The sequence below is a fragment of the Theropithecus gelada genome, chromosome X, assembly GCF_003255815.1.
Source record: "Theropithecus gelada isolate Dixy chromosome X, Tgel_1.0, whole genome shotgun sequence".
Lineage (NCBI taxonomy): Eukaryota > Metazoa > Chordata > Mammalia > Primates > Cercopithecidae > Theropithecus > Theropithecus gelada.
This window is the reverse complement of record NC_037689.1, coordinates 78,899,985-78,926,836: the sequence shown is the minus strand read 5'-3', so window position 1 is coordinate 78,926,836 and position 26,852 is coordinate 78,899,985. Positions and strand designations below refer to the sequence as shown.

General features: G+C 34.9%; 1 protein-coding gene across 6 annotated transcripts in view; it reads right to left on the bottom strand.

The window, feature by feature from the left end:
• Window positions 1-26,852, bottom strand: part of ABCB7 (ATP binding cassette subfamily B member 7) — a 112,061-nt gene that overhangs the window by 36,465 nt on the left and 48,744 nt on the right. For 4 of the 6 annotated variants that reach the window (XM_025372307.1, XM_025372304.1, XM_025372305.1 and 1 more), the window contains one exon: window positions 15,996-16,115. The exons of the other annotated variants lie outside the window; for them this stretch is intronic. In XM_025372307.1, the coding sequence (XP_025228092.1) occupies window positions 15,996-16,115 (120 nt within the window). The remainder of the gene's footprint in view (window positions 1-15,995; window positions 16,116-26,852) is intronic. 6 annotated transcript variants of the gene reach the window in all.

Sequence of the window (26,852 nt, the reverse complement as noted above, 5' to 3'; positions counted from 1 at the left end):
ATCAGAAAACAAATAATAAAATGGTAGACTGAAATCCAAATATATAAATGATACCAATATTATTATCAATATATTACAATGATCAACAAAAATCAATAATTACTAATATATCAACATATTAGCAATGAACAGTTAGAAACCAAAATTTAAAAAAGAAAATTACTCACATTGTCCTCATCAAATAAAAAAAATTCTTAAGTATAAATCTAACCCAAGGTCTCAACCTACAGCACTACTGACAGTTTGGGTTCCATAATTCTTTTGCGGGAAGAGCTATTCTGTGCATTGTACGATGTTTCACAGTGTCCTTAACCTCTACCCAATACATGCCAGTAGCATACCCCACCCTCTCTAGTTGTGACCTATAAAAATGTCTCTAGACATTGCATAATGTCCTCTTGGGGTCAAAATGACCCCTGGGTGGGAACCACTGGGATAATCAAACATGTGTCAGGTCTGTATGCTGAAAGCTATCAATGCTGATGAAATAAATCAAATAAAAGCTAAATAAATGGAGAAACATACTACATTCATCCAATGGAAGACACGACCTAGTAAGGAGGTCAATTCTACCCAAATTGGTCTACATTTTTAATAAAATTTCATTTAAAATATCATCAGGCTTCTTTGATAGAAGAGCTTTAATAGCTATAGAAAAGTTTATTCTAAAATTTATATGCAGAGTCAAAAAAAACTGGAATAGCAAAAAACAAATTTGAAAAGAAGGGAAGAAAGTTGGAAGAATCATCCTACCTGGCTTTAAAACTTACTATAAAACTAAAAAATATATACATATATTTTATATATATATGATATATATATATATCAAATATAAAAATAGTGTGGTACTGGTGAATGCAGAAACACAAACATCAATGAAACAGAATAGATTCCAGAAAAACATCCCATATATAATCATTATGGAGAAAGAATAATGGCTCCCCAAAGATACTCATGTACCAATTTCCAGAACCTACAAAGATGATACCTTACATAGCAAAATGAACTTTGCAGATGTGATTAAGCTGAAGAACATGATTATGTTCTTTATCTTTGATTATTTGGGTGGGCCAAATCTAATTACAGGAGTACTTATAAGAGAGAGGCAGGAGAGTCAAAGTTGAGAGAAGATAAGACGAAGGGAAGCAAAAGGGTCAGAGTCAGAGAGACTGAACATGCTGTTGATGCTGAAGATGGAGTAAGAGGCCCTGAGCCAAGGAATGTAGGTGAACTCTAGAAGCAGGAAAAGGCAAGGAAATAGATTTTCCTCAAGAGTTTCTGGAGGGAGCACAACCATGCCAAATATCTTTATTTCGATCCAGTGAAACCTAATTTTGGATTTCTGACCTCCAGAAATGTAACATAACAAATTTGCAGTGTTTTCAGCTACTATGTTTGCGATAATCTGTTATAGCAGTAATAGGATACAAAGCAAACTGAATGGGGAAAGGATAGCCTTGGTGTTGGAACAATTGGGAAAAAATTTAATTTCTACCTAAACCTCATACAGGAATTCAAAATGTAGCACTTTAGTTCAGTACATACTTATTTTTTAAAAAACATGGCACAGATCTAAATGTAAAAGAGAAAAATATATAAAACATTTAGAAGAAAACAAAAGAGAAAATCTTAATGAACTTTAGTTAGGCAAATAGTTATTAGACATGACAACAAAAGCATAATCCATAAAGGAAAAAAATAATAAACTGAAATTCATCAAAATTAAAAACATTTGTTCTACATAAAATACTACTAAGGGGATTAAACAACAAGCTACAGACTGGGAGAATATATCTGCAAATCATGTATCTGATAAAGGTTTCATATCAGAATATATAAAGAATTCACTAAAGTTGAGAGGAAAAACAAACAGCCCAATTAAAAAATGGACAAAATGCTTAAACAGACACTTCACAAAAGGAAGAACCACAAATGTAAACTAAATACACACAAAGCTGCTTAATATCTCAGGCCTTAAGAGAAATGTAAATTAAAACCACAAGATATTCACCTGACAATACCTAGTGTTGACAAAGAAGCAAAGCAATAGGAACTCTTTCATACACTGCTGGTGGGAATACAAAGAGAACCACTCTGGAAAACAGCTTGGCAGTTTCTTATTGAGTTGAACATGTGTTTAGTATGACCTAGCATTCCACTCTTAAGTGTTTATTCTAGAGGTATGGAAACTCAGGTTCACACAAAAACCTGTATCTGAATGTTTACAGCAGCTCTAGTTATAATCTATAATCACTAAAAAGTGGAAAGAACCCAATGTTGTTGAATGGGTGAATGGACAAACTCTGTTTTATCCATACCATGGAATACTACTTGACAATGAAAAGAAACAAACTGGTATATCCAGTAACATGGATGAACGACCAAGACGTCATGCTGAGTGTGAGAAATCAGCTCAAAAGGTTATATACTACATGATTCCATTTATATGGCATACTCAAAATGAGAAAACTATAGTGATAGAGGACAAATCAATGTTTCCCAGCAGCTAGGGGTCTGGATAGGGTATGACTAAAAAGAGGTAACACAAGGGAGATTTTTGGGGTGATAGCACTTGTCTGTATCCTGACTGTGGTGGTAATTATGTGAATATACACGTGTTAAAAATTATGGAACTGTATACTAAAAAGAGTGCATTTCATTGAATGTACATTAAAATTAAAAGAAATAAAGCCAGCATCACAGCACAGACCTGGCTCGTCTGGGGGCAGGAAATGTCTAAAAATAAGGCTGAATCACAGTGTATTTCAATAAAAATCAACCCAATATGAAGTTTCATACCCTGTTACTTTTTAAAAATTAAAAAACTGGTTATATTTACAAGATTGTAATCTTGTGACAAAAGGTATATTTAATCTGACTGCAATGTGCACACTAAGTACACGAGAAATAAAGGAACTTTTAATTTTTTTTTTTTTTTTTTTGAGATGGAATCACCTCTGTCACCTAGGCTGGAGTGCAGTGGGGTGATCTCAGCTAAATGCAAGTACCGTCTCCCATGTTCAAGTGATTCTCATGCCTCAGCCTCCCAAGTAGCTGGGACTACAGGCACGCACCACCATGTCAAGCTAATTTTTGTATTTTTAGTAGAGATGGGGTTTCACCATGTTGGCCAGGCAGGTCTCAAACTCCTGGCCTCAAGTGATCTGCCTGCCTCGGCCTCCCAAAGAGCTGAGATTACAGGCATAAGCCACCATGCCCAGCCTCAGGAACTTATAAAACATTTTTCTTTCTTAGATCAAAAATTTAAATCATATAAATAATCTGCTAGGCTCTTGAATTATCAGAGACTGGTATATCATTACAAAATGGTATTCATTTAATTTTTAGCACAAAACTGTACAATTTGGGATAGTAATTGAAGAACAGAGTTAAGTAAAAAGTAAAATTGCCATAAAGGACTACCGAAAGTATGCTGTATCTACATGGTGCCAAAATTACTGGTCAATATAGTCAGTTTGCTGAGGACCTCAAGTTCCAGATTTAATTATCACTTTTCCCATTATGATTATGACTAGTCATCTGAGGAACCCAATTCTTTCAGACTTTTTAATATCTAAACTCCTCAAAAAATTTACCTCTTTCAGAGTGGACTCTGTTAACTAAGGGCTTTATGAGCAGTGCTGCCAAGAAGTGCCCAATATATCTAAACAAGTAAAAAAGCATTTTGTTCCTTTAATTGCTTCTCTATTCACAAAAGAATCAGGAGAGAAAAAAATAAAGACCAAGAGCACTAAAGAGGGATTTGACTAGCAAGGCAAGACAAAGATAAGAGAAAACTGGACAAGGTAAGGTAGTAGATCGGCACGAATTATTTTCCAAGCACTGGTCACGAGGCCCCACCAAACAAACAGGATCTGAGCAAAACAGAATGCAGCAAAGAAACCAGCCAAAACCAGCTAGAACCAAGATGGTGACTAAAACGACCTCTAGTTGCCCTCATTGTTCATTACACACTAATTACAATGCATTATCATGCTAAAAGCAATTCCCACCAGCACCATCACAATTTAAAAATGCCATGGCAACTCCTGTAAGTTGCTTTATATGGCTTAAAAGGAGGAGGAACCCTTAGTTCCAGGAACTCCTCATCCCTTTTCCAGGAAATTCATGAATAACCCACCCCTTATTTCACAACTAATCAAGGAACAGCCATATAGCTAACCAGAAATCCACAAGGGCTGCTGCTGCTACTCTGTCTATGGAGCAACCATTTTTCTGTACTCTGTTGCTCTAATAACCTTGCTTTCACTTTGCTGTCAGCTCACTCTTGAATTCTTTCCTGCACGAAGCCAAGAACCCTCCCAGGCTAAGCCCCAATTTTGGGGTTTGCCTGCATTAAGGGTACTCAGACAATTTGTAAAGATTATCAGGGTAGTGGTAGAATCCTCACAGAACTGAAGTTTCTATTCTCATTAAAGGAAAAATATCAAACAACAACAAAGCAGTTATGTAAGTTGATCAAATAGAAATTATTTTATATTATATACATTATTAATTCATGAAAATTAGGCCTAGGCAATAAAGGAAATGTCATTACAGATTTCCACTGCATCACCAAAATAATTCTGGCTTGTATATAAAGTTTGCTCTGGGCATCAAAGAGTAACCTCAACAGAAAACAGCCTATTTAATCCAATCCTTGCATCATAGCTGAATATGGATTCTGAGAAAGTAAAGCAAGAGTTATGACTAATCTATATGAATAACAGACACGCAGAAGACTCCATATGCAAGACTGTTACATAATGTAATATTTGTAAGTAATCTGTTGTTTTTACCTAATATAATAGTTTGAAAGTATAAACATGAAAAAGCTATGACACAGAAAGGGACTATATGTCATTGTCATTTTAAATAACAGACATCTAAAAGCTAGAGATCATAATATCCGTAAAACAAACTTGTTTTACCTTATTTCACGGCTGAAGCACACAGAACTGAAAGCAAATTAAAGAATATGAAAGAGCAATTGACTTGTAGTCTCAACTCCACTAATCTAATCTAAGAGATAAATCCTCTTATCTAAATCCTCTAGCAGATAAAACATTTAGAGGGGAAAAGTAAATCACACTGATATTTCATGAACAACCTCAACGTAACTAGTAGAAGTTACATGATATGTGAACCTGATTCATTACAATTTTTTGTTGATATGGCCTTATCCCCTAAAATTTGTCTGGCCCCATTTAGCAGGTTCTAGAGGAAATTCTAGCCTCTGACACCTACAGCTACAACTAACATTAAAGACAGCCAACTCCTAGCCAGATAAACATAAAATCTCACATTAAAGCATATTTACCTCAGTACATTTTACCTAATGCATTGTCTAGCTTTCAAAAAAAATCACAAGGCATGCCAAAAGGCAAAGAAGAATCTAAACAGACAAAGTAAACATTGGAACCAGACTCACATACGGCAGAGATTTTAGAATTATAAGACGAGGAATTTAAAATGCCAAAGGCTCTAATGGAAAAAGCAGACAGCATGCAAGAAAAGATGGGTAATATAAACAAAGAGAGGGGAATCTCTAAGAAATAATCAAAAGGTTATGCAAGAAATCAAAAACACTCTAACGGAAATGACGAATGTCTTTGATAGGCTCATCAGTAGACAGGACACAAAATAGAAAAGAATCAGTGAGCTTGAAGACGTATGTCAGTGAAAACTTCACAAAGTGAAAAGTAAAGAACAAAATGAATTTAAAATGGAAAAGAATATGCAAGAAATATGGGAGAATTACAAAAGGTGTAACATATGTATACATAATGGGAATACCACAAGGAAAAGGGAAAAGGAACAGAAAAAATAATTGAAATAATAAAGGCTAAGAATTTTCTAAAATTAACGACAACACCAAACCACAGATCCAGGAAAGCTTAGAGAACACCAAGTAGAAAAAACAAAACAAAACAAAACAAATAAAACACAACAACAACAAAAAACTCCCAAAAGGTACAGCCTGGCATATCATATTCAAACTACAAAAATCAAAGACAAAAATAATCTTAAAAGAAGCCAGAGGAATCCCCTATAAAGGAACAAGAATAAAAATAGCAGTGAATGCAAGCAAGAACAGAGTGGAGTGAAATATTTAAACTGTTGAAAAAAACAATCCACCAACCTAGAATTCTGCACCTAGTGAAACTGTCCTTTACAAGTGAGGGAAAAATATATACTCTCTACAAAAGCAAAAATTGAGGAAATTTGTTGCTAGTACATGGATCTTGCAAGAACTGTTTTTAAAAAAAGTTTTCCAGAGAGAATGGAAATGACATTGGTCAAAATCTCAGATTTACATTTAATAGGGAAGCAATGTTAGAGAAGAAATTAATGTAAAATAAAATAATTTATTTTTATTCTTAATTGATCTAACAGGTAAGTTTCTGCAAAATAATAACAGCAACAATGTATTGGGTAATTAAAGCTTATAAATAGGTGAAATGAATCACAGCAGTGTGTAAGTGATAGGGGGAATGAATTGGGAATACTGTTATGTGCACCACTCCCATGAAGCAGTAACAGTGTTATATTAAAGTGGAATTAGACTGCCTATAAATGTATAATGCAAACTCTATGGCAACCACTTAAAAATTGAAAAGTATAATTGGAAAGTTAAATGATTAGAAAAAACAAAATAATATAAAATGTTTAATTAAAGCCAGAGAAGGAAGAAAAAGATTGAAGAAAAAGTAAAATAAAAGCAAAAACCAATGAAGAAAGGCAATGAACAGAAAACAGTTACATATATGGTCAATATTAATCCAATAATATCAGTTAATCTTTTAAATATGAATAGTCTATACCAATTAAAACACAGATTGTCATCATGCCTGGATCTGATGGCATTTAAAAAAACCCAGATTGTCAGAATGGATTTTTAAAAGATGATCCAACTACAGATCCCATTTTAAATATAAAGACATAATGAATTATATGTAAACGGATGAAGAAATATATATCATCTTAACACTTATCAAAGCTAAGCTGGAGTAACTATATTAATTTCAGATAAAACACACTTCAGATCAAGGAAAATTAACAGGAAACAGGAATAAAAGAGGGGCATTACATAATGATAAAGAGGTCAATTCTCCAAAAAGATATAACATTCCTTAATTGTGTATGCACCTAACAACAAAATATCAAAATGCATAGGGCAAAAACTGATAGAATGGCAAGGAAACATAGATGCATCCTCTATTATATCTAAATGACACCTATAGGATACTTCATCCAACAAGAGCAGAATACATATTCTTCTCAAACTTGCACAGATCATTCACCAAGATAAATGACACTCTGGGCCATAAAACACACCTTTACAAATTTTTAAAAATACACATCGCATGAAGTATGCCCTAGGCAAAATGGAATTGAATTAGAAATCACTAACAGAATGACAGTAGGCATATCCCAACGATTAAACAACATGCTTTTAAATAACACGTGGGTCAAAGACTAAAGAGAAATCTAAAAATATTTTGAACTAAATAAAGATGGAAGATATAATGTATCAAAATTTGTGGGATGCAGCAAAAGGAGCACTTAAAAAGAAATTTATAGCACTGAATGCAAATATTAGAAAAGAAAGACCTAAGATGAATAATCTAAGTTTCCATCTTGGGAAAATAAAAAAAAAATTGCGAATTAAATCCAAAGTAAGCAGAAGAATAAAAATTGGGGCAGAAATCAATGAAATTGAAAAAAGGAAATCAACAAAACCAAAAGCTGGCTCTTGGAAAACAGCAATAAAATTGCTAAGTCTCTAGTCAGGCTAATCAAGCCAAAAAGAAAGAAGACAAATTACTAACATCAGAAATGAAAGGCAGGCCTTCAGTACTGTTTCTATGAACATTAAAAGAATAATTGAGGGACAGTATGAGCAACTCTAGTACAACAAATTTGATAACTTAGATGAAATGGACAAATTCCTTAAAAGATCCCTTCCTATACAAGATACATTGATAAATTCAATTGGTCTGTATCTATTCAAGAAATTGATTCAATAATTAATAACCTTCCAAAACAGAAAGCACTGATCCAAATGGTTTCACTGGTGAATTTTACTAACTACTTAAAGAAGAAATGATGTGAATTCTCTATAATTTCTTCCAGAAAACAGAAGTAGAGGGAATACTTCCTAACTCATTCCATGAAAACAGTACCACTCTAATATCAAAACCAATGGCATTATAAGAAAAGTACAGACCACCCTCTGTCCTGAATATAGATACAAAAATCCTCAACAAAATATTACCAAATCATACCCAACAATGTACAAAAATAATTATACAACATAACCAGGTAGAATTTATTCTGGGTATGGAAAGCTGGTTCAACATTTGAAAATCAGTTAATGTAATCCATCACATCAACAAGCTAAAGAAGAAAAATCAAATGATAGCAGATGAAAAAAATCATTTAACAAATTCCAACACCTACTTATTACAAAAACTCCCAGCAAACTAGGAATAGAGGAAAACTTCAACTTGATCACAAACACCTACAAAATACCTTAAAGCTAATAGCATACTTAATGGTGGGAAACTAAACTGTGAGCAAGGCAAGGATGTCCTCTTTTATCACATTACATTCAATACTACTAGAAGTCACAGCTAATGCAATAAGATAAGAAAAGGAAATAAAGGTATTCATTCTAGAAAGGATGAAATAAAACTGTCTTTGCAGGTGATATAATTGTCTATATAGAAAATCTGAAAAAAAAATCAACAAAAAACCCTACTAGAACTAATAAGCAATTACAGCAAGGTTGCAACATACAAGGTCATATACAAAAGTCAACTACCTTCCCACATACCACCAATGAACAATATGCAATTTGAAATAAAAAATACGCCATTTAAATTAAAAACAAAAAATGAAATACTTCAGTACAAATCTAACAAATGTGTGCAAAAGGTATATGAGAAAAACTATAAACTCATATGAAAGAAATCGAAGAAGCTAAATAAATGGAGAGATACTCCATGTTCATGTATAGGAAGACTCAATATTGTTGAGATGTCAGTTTTCTCCAGCTTGATCTATAGATTCAATGTGACCCCAATCAAAATCCCAGTAAGCAATTTTGTGGATATGGACAAATTGATCCTAAAGTTTATATAGAAAGGCAAAAAATTCAAAACAGCCAACAGAATACTGAAAAAGAAAACAATATTGGAGGTCTGACACTACCCGACTATAAGACTTACTATATGAAGCTACAGTAATCCTGACAGTGTGGTATTGGTCAAAAAACAAACAAATAGATCAATGGAAATAGAAGAGACAGCACACAAAAACAGACTCACAAAAATATAGTCAACTGATCTTTCACAAAAGGAGCAAAGGCAACCCAGTGGGGAAGAGATAGCCTTTTCAATAAATGATGCTGGAGCAACTGAGCATGCCAATGAAAAAAAAAAAGGAATCCAGACACAGACCTTACATATTTCATAAAAATTAACTCTAAATAGATCATAGACCAAAATGTAGAAGATGAAACTATAAATCATCTAGAAGATAACGTAAGATAAAATCCAGGTAACCTTGGGTTTGGCAATGACTTAGCACCAAAAACATGATCTATGAAAGATTGGTAAGTAGGACTTCATTAATATTAAAAAAATCTGCTTTACAAAACACACTGTTAAGAGAATAAGATGACAAGCCACAGACTGGGACAAAGTATTTGCAAAAGACTTGTCTGATAATGTACTTGCATCCAAAATTACAAAAGAACTCTTAAATCTCAAAAATAAGAAAACAATCCAATTTAAAAATGGGCAAAAGAACTGATCAGACATTTCACCAAATAAGATATACAAATGACAAAAAAGCGTATGAAAAGACGTCAACGACATATGTCATTAGGCATTTGTAAATTAGAACAAAAGTGAGATGCTACTACACACCTATTAGAATGGCTAAAATCTAAAATATCGCTAACACCAAATGCTAGTGAGGATGTGGAGCAATAGGAACTGTTATTCATTGCTTGTAGGAATGTAGAACGGTATACCAACTATAAAAGGTTATTTAGGAGTTTCTTACAAAACAAAACATAGTCTTACAAGACAATCCAGCAATTGTGTTCTTTGGTGTTTACCCAAATGAGATGAAAACTTATGGCCACACAAAAACCTGCACACAAATGTTTACTACAGCTTTATCAACGATGGCCAAAATCTAAAGGAAACCAAGATGTCTTTCAACAGGTGAGTGGATAAACACACTATAGTACACCCATATATTATTCAGTGATACAAAGAAAAGAGCTATCAGGTCACACACACACACACACAATGAATATCTTGAAATACATATTGCTAAGTGAAGGAAGCCAGTCTGAAAAAGCTACATACCATATTGTTCCAACTATATGACATTCTAGAAAAGGCAAAACTAGAGAGTTAGTAAAAAGATCACTGTTGTTAGGAATTTTGGAGGAAGGAAGGACAGATGAATAGATGGATCACATGGGATTTTGGGGGTAGGGAAACTATTCTATATGATATATGATATCATAATGGTGAATACATGACATTATATATTTCCCAAAAACCATAAAACTGTAGAACACAAAAATTGAATCCTAATGTAAACTATGGACTCGGTTAATAATAATGTATCTTTTAAAAATAATTGGTTCATCAGTTTTAGCAAATGTACCATATTAATGCAAGATGCTAATAACAGAAGAAACTGCATTGTGGGGGGGAAAAAAGGGGTATATATAAGAACTCTTTGTACTTACTGTTCAATTTTTCTGTAAACTTAAAACTTCTCCAAGATATAGTCTTTTAATAATAATAATAATAATGATAATAATAATAAAACAGGGTAAAATTCATACTTCTCAATTAAAGGCATCAGGTAGCACTGCCTCATTTTAAAAAATATTTTTCAGAAAAATTTCAAAAAAAATGAATAAGTACATAAATGTTTTAATTTTACAAATGTCAAAATAGTTATTAAAAAATGCTAAATCCTTCATAAAGCTTTCCCTATATGCTTAATTGTTGGTACACTACTACAGCTTCATTTGTCTCTCCTTTTGGATGTTTCTATCATGTCATATATATATATTTTTATATATATATAAAAATCATTATTTGTTAGTCAATAAATATTTGCTCAATATATATATTACCTGTCATACTTTATATAACAGATGCATTTCTGAAGAAAAAGGGTGTTTATTTTTATAAATCACTCTCCCTTGAAATTATTATAATTGTAAAGATAGCTTATTTTTGCACTTGATACTTTAATTTCCTTTGTCCCCAGTTTTTCTGTCATCTAAGTGGTTTCCAAGATGGCAGTGGTTAGAGAATATGAATAAACGTCTTTTGGTAATATTAAAGGTAACATACATTTTATAAAATCAAATGATTTCAATAAATATGTTTTACATTTTCCCTAAATCCTGGCATGGTTGTATGTAAAATACTAATAGAAAGGTTGAATTAGGTTAGCCGGGTGCCGTGGCTCATGCCTGTAAATCCCAACACTTTGGGAGGCTGAGGCGGGTGGATCACCTGAGGTCAGGAGTTTGAGATGAGCCTGACCAATATGAGAAAACCCCATCTCTACTAAAAATACAAAAATAAGCCAGGTATGGTGGCATCCGCCTGTAATCCCAGCTACTTGGGAGGCTGAGACAGGAGAATCGCTTGAACCTGGGAGTCGGAGTTTGCAGTGAGCAGAGATCACACCACTGCACTCCAGCCTGGGCAACAAGAGTGAAACTCCATCAAAAAAAAAAAAACCACACATCATAGAAGACCTCAAATTTCCCAGATTAATAATATGATACTCCTATGATATATGTATAGATGGTAAGAAAATACATTGCATATGATTTGTAGGGATTTAAGGAATGAATACAAATGGCATTTTGTTTTTGTCTCTCTTGGTAGTGGAACCCCTAAAATACATCTTATATAGAACCCAAACATATTAAAATAGAATTGCTGCAACTCTGCTAAAAGAAATACCAATCCACTCTCTTAGTCTACTCTGGACTCCAAAGCATCTCTACATAATACCGTTTATCTTTAAAATTTTTGCTGGAGACAATGATAGCCTTAAGACCCTCAGAATCAAAAGAACATTAAAAAGTAAATAAGTAAGCAGAAGGTATGCTATGCTCCCATATATTAGGCACAAAATCTTCCTCCTGTTTTCCTCTTCTTATTTGATAATCCTTTCTTTCTTCTTCCTCATCTATGTTTCATGCCTAGTTATGATACCACTACAGCCATGCAGATGGCAGGGTGGCATTTAGAGCTGAGAAGATTCTTGAACACTGCACTAAAATCCCCAGAATATGTGGAGAAGATAGGAAAGATTAGAATATAAAGAGGCCTAGATTGATCCAAGGTGTTTATATGTCAAAGCATATATATTCAGGCTTGATGAAAAATAGGAAGTCAAGGATAAAAGGGGATAACAATCCATCTTTCCACACCAATTATAAAACACACCTGCAATACTACTCAAGAATAAACAATGATCACTTTTTAATTATTTGCAAGAGCAAGCACTTTTAAATGGACAGTCTACAAAGCTGTGCAAATGCTTTTAGGAATAGTCAAATGCTACTACTATGTTCTACATGTTTAAAGTTATTCTATGATCTAGTTTCTGTTTTGTAAAAAGAAAATTGTTTTCTATATGCTTTGAAAGTACTAGCAGGCACTCATCATAACATCTGGTAATTTCTTCCTTCTCCTGATTCAAAAGAAATTAAACATTCTTTTTGAGGATTTTCTATATTCCCTTCTGCTTATTTGCAATCAGTTTACATGAGTTTAGTATAGCATTTTCCATCTTATGGGCACTCAGTAGTTGTTGATTAAAGAACCAAATATTAACCTTCTAAAAATATTTTAGTCATTAAGGAAGTTAGTTTAGATCTATGTTTCATACCCTGATATTGACCTGTCACTAAGCAACAGAAATCTGTATTTTAAAGGACTGGAACTCACTCTAAAAATAAATTCTAATACAAATGCCATTACTTAAGACTCCCCACGTTGGCTAGCTTAATTAGTCATGTTCTAACCTGTTCTCTTCAATTAAAAAGAAAGTGTAGAAAACAATCTGCCTTTAACTTGTCAGCAAAGTACTTGCATTCAACTAACAAAGGAGCATATGAGCTCAGAACCATATTTATCCTTAGGTAATTTACATGTAAAAGACAATTCAGCAACCAGTACTATGCTAAAAATGCACGAGGGTTAAAATTTTTCAACAATACCTATTAAAATTACATTTGTAATATTGTTCCCTCTGTTCAGTTTAAACAAATATAACAAAAAATGTGTTCTTGATCTGTTGCTCAGCATCTTGATTTAAGTAAGTACTCTTCCCCAAGAATGGGTGAGATCCACTGGGAGAGTACTCAACAGACATTACAGATGAGAAAGGAGACATGAAATAGAGTCTGATTGTGAGTTATTTTGGCTTTACTCTTAACTCTTCGGTCACTCCTTCTCAGTTTCCTCTATTTACTTCCCTAGAGGAACACATTAATCAAAGGTACTGTCCCTAGTTGTCTTCTCTTTCCTTCTACTTGTGTTTTTTTCCTTGCTGAACTCACTAATTTGCACTGTTTCAACTGTCATCTCAATCTCTCTAGACCTGGGCTCCTTCCTGAGCTTGTTTCACATTTTGTATTACCAGCTGAATATCTCTATCTGGGTGTTCTGCTAGTACCTAAAACTTAACATGTCCAAAACCAAGATCTTCATTTTCCCCAAACAAGACCTTCTGATTATACCCGCTTTTGTTAAAGGCATTCTTATTCTCTCATCCTGGAATCCTACTTTTTTTTTTAACTTCTAATAGTTGATCCATTGCTAAGTATTGTTGACTCTATCTCCCCTACTGCACAGTATCTCTTGCATTTTCCTCCATATTGCAATTTCTACTACCACTTCAGTACAAACTGCTATTAATTCTTATCTAGACTATTATATGAGCCTTATAACTGGTCAGTAAACATTTGCTGAAATGAATGTGTGAAATAAATGGTATCCCTACTTTAGGTCTATCACCACTTGAATTCATCTTTTACACATGGCCAGATTAAGTTCCTAAAACACAGTTCTAACCTTATTACTCATCTATTCAAAATACAGGTTCCTACTTCCCACATAATTAAATACATTTTTCTATTTCACAGTTACAATATTTCACATTTACGAGCTCTAATCTGTCTTTCCAAGCTTATTTGCAAATTCTCTGAAACAACTTACCCTCACTGGAGCCAAGATAGACTATTCACTTCTCTATACATATTATGCCCTCTCACAACTAGGCCATTTTTCATGTTATTCCTACACCTGTAATAATCCTACTCATCAATCAAGGCCTATCTCAGATGTCATCTCCTCTGTGAAACCTTTCCTAACTCCCCATGATGGTGGTTCCTAACTTTCCTCTGAAACCCTACAACACCTGACTGGCACTTCTTTAAATCATTTATGACCTACCTTTTATTAGGGCAATAAAATAAAGCTTGCCTTATCCCATATGGTTTGAGGAAAGAAATTTGCTTTGTTCATATTTGAATACTCTGCAATGCCAAGAACAGTAGTGTGTATAAGTTCTCAATTAATATTTTTAGGGTAGGGAAAAGAATGAGCAAATAAAGGAGAGTATACATGATACAGGGAAACAATAAGTGGTAAGAACTGAGTTCTAAAATAAAATATTAATCCATATATAAGAGTGGTAGCCAAATTATAGCCAAACCTCCTTATACTCATTTTAAGCAAACACTTTTAACCATTATTTTTGGAAATCTAAATTTATTTATTTTTAATACTTGTATTTTACTACCTGCCAGGCACTGTTATAAGTCTTTTATATGTTAATTTATTTAATCCTTATAACAACCCTATTTTACAAATGGGGAAACCGAGGCATACAGACTCAACAACTTGCTTAAGGTTACAAGGTGGCAAAGCCCAAGCAGTCTCATTCCTGAGACTTCATCATGACAATATAGTATACCTATAAACATATACTTCCCTGACTTTAAAATCTGAGTAAATTGGGGGCTGAGTGCAGTAGCACATGCCTGTAATCCCAGCACTTTGGGAGGTCGAGGCAGGAGGATTGCCTGGGGTCAGGAGTTAGAGACCAGCCTGGTCAACATGGTGAAACTCTGTCTCTACTAAAAATACAAAAGTTAGCTGGGCACGGTGGCGCGTGCCTATAATCCCAGCTACTCAGGAGGCTGAGGCAGGAGAATCGCTTGAACCCAGGAGGCAGAGATTGCAGTGAGTCAAGATTGTGCCACTGTACTCCAGCCTGGGCAACAAAGTGAGACTCCGTATCAAGGAAAAGAAAGAAAAATCTGACTAAATTGGAAACAAGGTTGTATTTTCTTGAAAACTCAAGGTCATCATTATAACTTAGCTTTATATAGTACAATGACAAACTGAGAAGGCTGATGAAATGCAGAGGGCTCCTATACTGAACGTACCAAAACAGTCAGGTTTTGTGGCTGTTTTTGTTTTGTTTTTTAGCTTTTCTCTTGATATTAAGCTGTTACTTATTACTTATGGCTATCAGTGTTTCTAAAATGGCTTCATCCTCTTTTCAATTTACTGGGATCTGGGAACCAAGCTTACCAAAAATATGTATTAAGTAGGAGCCAAAGAGGTTCCAAAAATCTTCTTTTACAAAGGTGCTTATGCTTTGTTACAATCAATGCTCCTATATCTTACAATGGCTTTAGGAGTGAATTCCACTAATTCTGTGAGAAGTCTGGTCCAGAGATAAACAGATTACCATATAATTTCTAATGACTGCATAAAATAATTATGTAAACTAAATGAGGGTCCTAAAAGTTGGTTGGTCATGCTACCCCAAAAGTGATTTATACCAGGCCCAGGATTCATAACTAGAAAATGTAGTATTTCTTAGTTAGAGCAACCAAACAATGCATAATTTCTTACCTTTGCACCACCCAAAAATCCAAGCGAAATGGCAACTCTAGCTCGTAGATCTGGCCTGTCTTCGGGCCACACATAAGAAAGCATTGCTTTTATGATTTTCCGAGTATCAACATCTTTTAACTATTGAAAGAGAGAAAACAAAGCAGTGAATAACATGTCATTTCAAATATAACCATAATTCAATAATATAGAATTTATATATTGAGAAATACATGAAAACATTACAAATATAACTTTTATTCTGAATCTAAGGCTAATATCTTTCAAATTCAAAATATTTTGGAGAAAAATTAACTATTTCAATTACTTTAAAAAAGTTATTTATTTCTCTTAAATGTCTTACTTTCAATTTTAGCCACTCTCATATTGTTAAAAAAGTAATTTAGTGGTCATGAAGGGATATGTACTATACATTTATTTATTAAGCTACCAAAACACTACAGAAAATTCAAAGAAATTTTCCATATTTCCATTTTTGTAGTAGAAAATTTATATACATTTTGGCTATTTGTCAGTTTTTTATTTAAAATATTTTGGAGTCCCATGTCTAAACTCATGGTAGAGCAGAGTTGCAATACTCCTTTTAGGAAAGCAGAGGGTTTGGTATTGCCTATATCAAACAAAGTTGAGTTACTGAAAATTTCCTCACAAATGCAATTTTCCAGTAATACTTAATCTGATCTAAATGCATCTCACATTTTTTCTTTGTTCCATGTTCCTGAGACAACATTCCCATTAAATCCTTTTGCTTTACTTTCAGCTTCAGAGTGAGAAAATTAAGAATAAAAACCACACTTTCTAATACCAAACTAAGGAGACCAATATATATATATTCTAAAACTACTATATTATTATGGTTGGCAAAACAATCCCCATTTAAAAATTAAAATATTAACTTGATTTCTGGAAAAGATATTAAAAAGAATAAAACATACCCAAAAAACACTGAAAATAAAAAGAAAAGAATAAAAAAAAAAGATACTGCTTATTACTGCTGAGGGCATATGAAAATGAGCAGTCTAATACACTGTTAATGGAGAATACGCTGAAATAATTTTTCTGGAGAGCAATTTGCTATCGTTTACAAGCTTTTAAAATAATATTGCCCTTTGTGTCAAGAATTCTACTTCTGGGAATTTATGCCAAAAAAAAAAAAAAAACCCTTATAAATATGCTCTAAGTTGAATCAATTTTATCTCCTAAAAATCTCTTGAATCTATTTCTTTCCATTTCTAACCATAAACCTAATCTAAGCTATCATCAATTATCGCATAAACCACTGCAACAATCTCCTAACTGATCTCCCTGCATCTGCTTTGCCCTTATCTAGTAAGTTCACCCTGCAATCAGATTTCCCTTCCAGCTGAAAACCCTTAAGCAGTAGCCTATCATTCTCGGGATAAAAACTAAAATCTGTAACACGGCTTATAAGGCTCTGCTTGGTCTGGCCCCTGAATACCTCTCCAGTTATATTTTATACCACTGCTTTCAGTGCTTAGGCCGCACTGCCTTTCTTTCAGTTCCTTAAACATGCCATAATCCTTTCTGTCATAGGGTCTTTACACAGTAATGTCTACTCTGTCTGGAATAATCTCTCTATAACACCTTCCCCTGTGGTCCCTTCAACCTCTTTCAACTAGTTGATCAACAGCTCAAATAGCATTTCCTCAATAATGCCTTCCCCAGCCCATCAGGGTCCTTTGCCTTAGTCTCACACAGTACATTATTCCTTTCTTTCACAGTATCCATTTCAGTTATAAACTACATAAACAGCAGTACAATTATTTGATTAATATCTGCTCTCCTGCACATTCCACATGAGTAATCACTCTAATAGTAGTGCTCACTGTTGTAACTCGAAGCCAAATACAGTGGCTGACATACAATAGGTACCTAATGAATACCTGTTGAATAACGGAATGAAAATTTAGCTATAAGGTTGTTTATACCAATTCTGTTTTAATAGAAACAAAATTGGAAACAGCCTAAATGATACATGTTGGAGAACAGCATAAATAGAGTGAACACATACAACAAAACACAGCCATTCAGAAATATACGTAGTGACAGAGGAATGTCTTAAATGAAAAAAGCAGAGTGAAAAAAATATTTTTGTGGGAAAAAATGTGATATACGTAGGAGTTTACACCAAAAGTGTCAATAACAGTAGCTGCGAGTGGGTGGAATCATTGATACTTTTTTATGACTTTTTTTGTTGTTGTTGTTGGCTTGCTTCTACTTTTTATAACTCACATATATTCAGAGGGGTTAGGGAGGGAAGTTATATAATTTTGAGCACATTTGCAAAGGAATTGGGGGAAACTGTCAACATATAATATAAAACTAACCTGCAGTATATAAGGTACTGTCAAGGCCCAGGACAGTACCTTATATACTACAGGTTAGTTTTACATTATAGTTATCCCTCTAGGACTCAGCAAACTACTTTTCTAGTCTTTTAGGCAGTTTATTGCATAAAAAGTATTAGAAATAAAATTGTTCATATTGTAAAAACACAAGGGTTATCTTCCTGAACTGCTTTAAATACCTAAGATGACAAAAATATGAAATGCTGAAAGTATAGTTCTTAACGTTTTATTTTATACACACACATATACATGCTCTTATAACTGGTAAGGCCTTTGAAGGCAGTAATTTTAAAATCCCCCTTCCCAATAGAACTATTATGAAATAAATATAATTTAAAGCATTATAACACAAACTAGGGCATTTCAACCACTTTCCCATTTCATGAGTTTTGTCTATCTTATTTTTCTTGATGGAATAATGGAAAAAGGCCCTGTTTTCACGTATCTTTAGAAACACTCTCTTCTATCAAAACCTTCTACAACACATCCCAGAATTTCTTCAATAAGGACACAGTGAAGTTATGGCTAAGAGCAAGAAAATTATTCTAGTTGGCTTAATAGTGCATAAAATGTCACTTCATTTAACAAAATGGGTTCTGAAGTTACGTAATCATCCATTATGAGTCCATTAAGCTGTAAAGTACATGAATTCCATTAGTTTTGATAAACTATAAAGTTTGAAAAATAATGCATTTAAGTGGAGACCAAATCAAAGAGGCACCTCAGAGTCCGAGGCACAGTTTTAATTGATTCATAATATTTTACATATTTATGGGGTACACGTGATATTTTGTTGAACGTACAGAATATGTAATGATCAAATCAGAGTATTAGGGGTATCTATCTCCTTGAGTATTTATCATTTCTATGTGTTGGGAACATTTTAAGTTCTCTCTTCCAGATACTTTGAAATACACATTATTGCTAACTATAGTCACCCTGCTCTGCTATCAAACATTAAAACTTACACCTTTTATCTAACTGTAGGTTTGTACCCATTGACCAATCTCCCTCTATCTCCCACGCCTAACCACACACCCTTCCCAGGCTCTGATACCTATCACTCTATTCTCTACCTCTATAAGATCAACTTTCTTAGATAACATGTGATATTTGTCTTTCTGTGCCTGACTTATTTCACTTAACATACTGACCTCCAGTTCCATCCATGTCGCTGCAAATGACAGGATTTCACTTTTTTATAGACTAAGAGTATTCCACATTTATATTATCGAATTTCCCATTGATGGACACTTAAGATTCCGTATCAGCTATTGTGAAAAGTGCTACAATCAACATACAACATGCAGGTATCCTTTTGATATACTGATTACCTTTCCTTTGGATAAATACCCAGTAGTGGGATGGCTGGATCATATGGTAGTTCCAGTTCTAGTTTTTTGAGAAATCTCCATACTGTTTTTCATAATGGCTGTACAAATTTATAGTCCCACCAACAGTGTATAAGAGCTTCCTTTTCTCTGCATCCTCACCAATATCTGTTATTTTTTGTATTTTTAATCAAGGCCATTATAACTGAGGGAAGAGGATATCTCATGTGGTCTTGATTTGCATTTCCCTGGTGATTAGTGATGTTGAACATTTTCCCACATACTTGTTGGCCATCAACATGTCTTCTTTTGAGAAATGTCTTTTTAATTGAGTTTTTTTTATTATTGAGTTGAGTTCCTCGTATATTCTGAATATTAGTCTCTTGTTGGATGAAGTTTGAAAATATTTTCTCCCATTTAACAGGTTGTCTCTTCTCTCTGTTGTTCCTTTTGCTGTGTAGAAGCTTTTTAGCTTAATATAGTCCCAGCTGTTTATTTTTGGTTTTGTTATCTGCTTTTCAGGTCTTCACTACAAAATCTTTGCATAGACCAATGTCCTAAAGTATTTTCCCTATTTTTTCTTCTAGTAGTTTTACAGATTCAAGTCTTACATTTAAATCTTTAATCCATCTTGAGTTGATTTTTGTACATGGTGAGAGATAGGGATTCAGTTTCATTCTTCTATATACAGACTCCAATTTTGCCAGCACAATTTATTAAAGAGAGTGTCCTTTTCCCATGTATGTTCTTGATGCTTTTGTCGAAAATCAGTTGGCTATAAATACATGGATTTATATTTGGATTCCCTATTCTGCTCTATTGGTCTACATATGTTTTTATACCAATACCATGCCATTTTTGTTATAATAGTGTTATAATATATTTTGAAGTCAGGTAGTGTGATGTCTCTAGCTTTATTCTTTTTGCTCAGGATTGCTTTGGCTACATGGGCTCTTTTTTTGGTTCCATACAAATTGTGGAATTCTTTTTTCTATTTCTGTGAAAAATGATGTTATAGTTTTCCTTGTAGAGATCTTTCACCTCCTTGGTTAGGTTTAATCCTGAGTATTTTTTTAGTAGCTATTATAAGTGGGATTGCCTTCTTAATTTTTTTCTTAATGATTTCACCATTGGTGTATAGAAAGACTACTGATTTTTGTATGTTGATTTTGCGTCCTGTAACTTTACCAAATTTATTTATCAGATGTAAAAGTTTCGCTGAAGTATTTAGTTTTTTTCTAGATATAAAATCATATCATCAACTAAGAGGGACAATCTGACTTCTTTCCCAATTTGGATGCCTTTTATTTGTTTCTCTTGCCTGATTGCTCTGGCTAGGACTTCTAGTACCATGTTGAATAGGAGTGGTGAAAACAGGCATCCCTGTCTTGTTACAGTTTTTTTTGTTTTTTTTTTTTGTGGAAAGGCTTTCAACTTTTCCCTATTCGGCATGTTGTTAGCTGTGGGTAAGTCATATATGGCGTTTATCATGTTGAGTTTTTCTATGCCTTCTGTGCTGAGTTTTTATTATGAAGAGATTTTGAATTTTATCAAATGCTCTTCCTGTGTCTATTGACAAGTGAAAGATTGATTATTTGAAAAGATAAATAAAGCTGAAAGACCACTAGCTAGATTAACCAAGAACAAAATATAAGATTCAAATATGCATAATCAGAAATGGAAAAGGAGACGTACAACTGATACCACAGAAATACAAAATATCATCAGAGACTACTATGAGCACTTCTATGCATACAAACTAGAAAACCTAGAGGAAATAGATACATTTCTGGAAATGTACAACCTCCCAAGATTGAATGAGGAAAAAAACAGAAATACAGAACCCACCAACAATGAGTTTCGAAATTGAATCAGTAATAAAAAATCTCGAAACAAACAAACCAAAAAACCCCAGAACCAGGCAGAGTCACACACAAATTCCATGAGACATATAAATAACTGGCACTAATCCTACTGAAACTGTTCCAAAACATTTCAGAAAGAGGGAATCCTCCGTAACTCATTCTACAAAGGCAGCATTACCCTAAAACCAAAACCAGGCAAGGAAACAACCCAAAAGAAAACAAAACAAAAAACTACAGGCCAGTATCCCTGATGAACACAGATGTAAAAATCCTAAACAAAATATCAGTAAACCAACTCTAACAGCACAACAAAAAGATAATATACCATGATCAAGTGGGTTTTATTCCAGGGATGCAAGAATATACGCAAAGCAATAAATGTGATTCACTACATAAACAGAATTAAAAACAAAAATCATCTCAATAGATGCAGAAAAAGCATTCAATAAAATCCAGCATAAACCTTCAATAAACTAGACATAGAAAAAATATACCTCAAAATAATCAAAGCCACATATAGCAAACCCACAGCCAATATCACACTGAATGAGGAAAACTTGAAAGCATTCCTGAGAACGAGAATAGAACAAGGATGCCTACTTTCAACCCCTTCTATTCAACATCTAATTGAGAGTCCTAGCTACAGCAATCAGAGAAGAGAAATAAATAAAAAGCATCCAAACTGGAAAACAGGAAGTCAAATTATCTCTTTTTGCTGATGATATGATCTTACACCTAGAAAACTCCTCCAAAAGGTTCCTCCAAAAGGGTCCTAGAGTTGATAAATAACCTCAGTAAAGTTCAGGATACAAAATCAATGTACAAAAATGAGCATTCCTATACATCAATAACAATCAAGCAGAGAACCAATCAAGACCTCAATCTCATTTACAATAACTACAAGAAAATAAAATATCTAGGAATACATTTAGCCCATGAGTTGAAAGATCTCTACAAGAAGAACTGTAAAACACTGATGAAAGAAGTCATAGAAGACACAAACAAATAGAAAAACAAACTCAAGGATTGAAAGAATCAATATTGTTAAAAAGACCATACTGTCCAAAGCAATTTACAGATTCAACACTATTCCTATCAAACTACTAATGTCATTTTTCACAGAATTAGAAAAAACTGTTCTAAAATTCATATTGAACAAAAAAGAGCCAGAATACCCAAAACAATCCTAAGCAAAAAGAATAAAGAGGTATCACATTATCTGACTTTAAATTATACTACAAGGCTACAATAACCAAAACAGCCTGTACTGGTGTAAAAATACACAGATAGATCAATCAGAAAGAAAGCCGCATATGTACAACTAACAGATCTTTGACAAAGTTGACAAAAGTATATACTGGGGAAAGGACAATCTATTCAATAAATACTGTGGGGAAAATCAGATAGCCACATACAGAATATTGACACTGGACCCATATCTCTCACTAAAAACAAAAATTAACTAAGGTCTAACTATAAAAAGCCTAGAAGAAAACCTAGGAAAAACTTTTCTAGACATTGGCCTAGGCAAAGAATTTATGACTAAGACTGCAAAAGCACAGATAACAAAAGCAAAAATAGACAAATGGAACTCAAATGAAAAAGATTCTACACAGCAAAATAAATAATTAACAGAGTAAATAGAAAACTTACAGAATGGGAGAAAATATCTGCAAACTATGCATCCAACAAAGAACTAATATCCAGGATCTAAAAGGAACTCAAAGAACTCAACAAGAAAAAAGCAAGTAACTCCACCAAAAAGTGAGCAAAAGACACAAACAGATAGTTTTCAAAAGAAGACATATAAGCAGTCAACAAACATATGAAAAAATATTTAACATCGATAATCATCACAGAAATCCAAACGAAAATCACAATGAGATACCATCTTACACCAGTCAGAATGGCTATTATTAAACAATTAAAAAACAACAGAAGTTGGTGAAGATGTAGAGAAAAGGGAATGCTTATACACTGTTGGTGGTAATGGAAATTAGTACAACCGCTATGGAAAGCAGTATGGAGATTTCTCAAAGAGCTAAAAATAAAACTACCATTCAATCCAGTGATCCTATTCCTGGGTATCTTCCTAAAGGGAAACAAATCATTATATAAAAAAGACACCTGCACTCATATGTTTACCACAGCACAATTCATAATAGCAAAGTAATGGAATCAACCTAAATGTCCATCAACGGATGAGTGAATAAAGAGTATGTGGTATAGAGTACCATCAAGGGACGCAGAGCACGATGGTGGATTATAATGTTCCACCAATCATCCACCCTCCCTTAAAGGACATCAACTTAACAACTATCTACACAGAAAAGACACCTTCGTAAAAGCCAAAAATCGGGTGAGCCCTCATAGTACCTGATTTTAACGCCGTATTGCTGAGTCACTGAAGAGACAGAAAAAACAGTCCTGAATTGCTGACACCACCCCTCCCCAACACCGCAGAAGCAGTGGTGTGGTGTGGAGAGCATCTCTGTGTGCTGGGAGTGGGAGAGCACTGCAACTGTGAGGTGCTAAACTCAGGTGCTGTCCTGTTAGAGCAGAAAGGAAAACCAGAAATAGGGCGAAACTCAGCTAATGCCTGCCCGCAGAGGAAGCATTTAAACCAGCCCTAGCCAGAAGGGAATCGATCCCATAAACCTTGCCACTGCAGGCTAAAGTGCTCTGTGCTCTAAATAAGCTTGAAAGGCAGTCTAAGCCATAAAGACTGCAACTAATAGGTGAATCCTAGTACTGAACTGTCAGAGATGGTGGGCTGACAGCGAGGGGCACACAATCTACTGAGACACCAGCTAGGGCGGCTAAGGGAGTGGTGGCATCACTCTCCTCTAATCCCAGGTTGCACAGCCACTGCTCCCAAAGAGATCCCTTCCTTCCATGTGAGGAGAGGGAAGAGTGGGGAGGACTTTGTCTTGCATCCTGGATATCAGCTAAGCAACAACAGGATAGGGCAACTGTCAGAGTTGTGAGGGCCCCATTCCAGGCCCTAGCTCCTGGATCCATTTCTAGACACGCCCTAGGCCAGAAGGGAATCCACCGCCTTGAAGGGAAGGACTCAGTCCTACCAATATTCATCACCTGCTAACTGAAGAGCCCTTGGGCCCTGAATAACCAGAAGTGATACACAGTTACTACATCAAAGGTGAGCCTCTGAGAATTGCTGGCTTCAGGTAAGACTCAGTACATTGCCACCCGTGGTGGCTAGGTACAAAGCTTCTGCTTGAGAAAAGCAGGGGGGAAAGTAAAGGGAACTTTGGCTTGCACCTTAGGTACCAGCACAGCTACAAAGGGGTATAGCACCAAGCAGACACTTGATGGTACCAGATTATAGGATTTGACTCTTGAACAGCATCTCTAGACCTGTCCTGGGCCAGAAGGGGGCCCATTGCCCTGAAGCGTGAGTCTCTGGTCAGGTAGCATTTACCACAAGTTGACTGAAGAGCCCTTGGGCCTCAAGGGGACATTGGGGGTAGTCTGGCAGTACTCCCCATGACCTGTGGTGGCTGTGGGTACAGAGTGAGGCTCCTCTGACTTTGGAAAGGGGAGAGGAGTGGGAAGGACTGCATCCTGTGGTATGAATGCCAGCTCAGCCTCAGTAGAACAGAACACCTGGCAGACTTCTAAGGTTTTTGACCCTAGTTCCTGACTCACAGACAGCACCTCTGGACCCGCGCAAGGCCTGGGGGAAGTCGCTGCCCAAAGAGGAGGAACATGGGCCTGGCTGGCAAGGAATGCGGGCCTGGCTGTCTTGGCCACCTGCCGACTGCACAGTCCCAGGGACTTACCGAACATAGGCAGTAGTCAAGGAGTGGTTATAGCACGTCCTCGGTGAGAACCTGTTCCTCCTCTGCTATCAGAATATATACAATATGCCTCAAATTTAAAGCCCCATTACAATGTAAAACTAGTACTCTATTAGTATGAGGAATTAAAGTTTTTAGAAAGATCTCAACTATATATTGGAATTAGATAGTCATAGTTAAAGGAAGCAATTAGATTCAGGAAAAAAAAAACCACAATGATAACAAAGTAATAAATTCAGATAGAGTCACTAAGATCTTTGAATAGGCCGGGCGCGGTGGCTCAAGCCTGTAATCCCAGCACTTTGGGAGGCCGAGACGGGCGGATCACGAGGTCAGGAGATCGAGACCATCCTGGCTAACACGGTGAAACCCCGTCTCTACTAAAAAAAATACAAAAAAAAACTAGCCGGGCGCGGTGGCGGGCGCCTGTAGTCCCAACTACTCGGGAGGCTGAGGCAGGAGAATGGCGTGAACCCGGGAGGCGGAGCTTGCAGTGAGCTGAGATCCGGCCACTGCACTCCAGCCTGGGCGGCAGAGCGAGACTCCGTCTCAAAAAAAAAAAAATAAATAAATAAATAAATAAATAAATAAATAAATAAATTTATAAAAAAAAAAAAAAAAAAAAAAAAAAGATCTTTGAATAGTAACAAAATTGTATTTACTTTTTTTTCAAAACTGAGTTTAGAAGAAAAAGTTCAGAAATGACAGAGGGCTGTGACAGAAGCTGAAAGCAACTGAAAACGAGGTGGCCCAAGTGAAAAAATCAGAAGAAAAAGAAACTTGACAGGTATCAGAAACACTCACTGAATACTTATTCCATTAATTAATTAATGTATGTATTTTCAAACACGTGACGGGAAATTCTTATTAATATCCTAGAGGCAATACCTAATAATTGATTAAATCATCACAACTTTTGACAGATTTTAAAATATTTACTTATTTGGTATTAACATATAGCTTCATAGGCTTCATGAGGCTGGACAGGTAAGAAATAATGAAAGGAACATGTACACAATGAAATAGCACAATCATAGTATGGTGGGTCAAAAACAAATACATAAATAAATAAGTATACAAATAAAACTGGAAGTACCAAACTCAGTAGGGTGTAACTGGAAAGCCACAAATTATACTTCTTATGAATTGACAGTGCTCAATTTGACAGTGTGATCTGAGGAAGAGAAGCACTGCCTCATGGCCAAATGTACTACAAGTGAACAGCTATACCTAATAACGATGTAGACAAGGCATGAGAATAAAAAACCAAAACATCTGGAGCAGCTCATTTGGTAGAATTTTCAGATATTAAAGATAACCGTTTATTAATAAATTGAATACATGTTCTGTTTCTCAGGTGGGTAAGTTTCTATTTCTTGCCAGGAAAGGTCAAGCACTGAAGCAACAGTCTATTTTTCTACCCGCAGCTCATTCTTTTCAAGGGAGTGAGGCCCAGTGGCCCTTGGTAAGA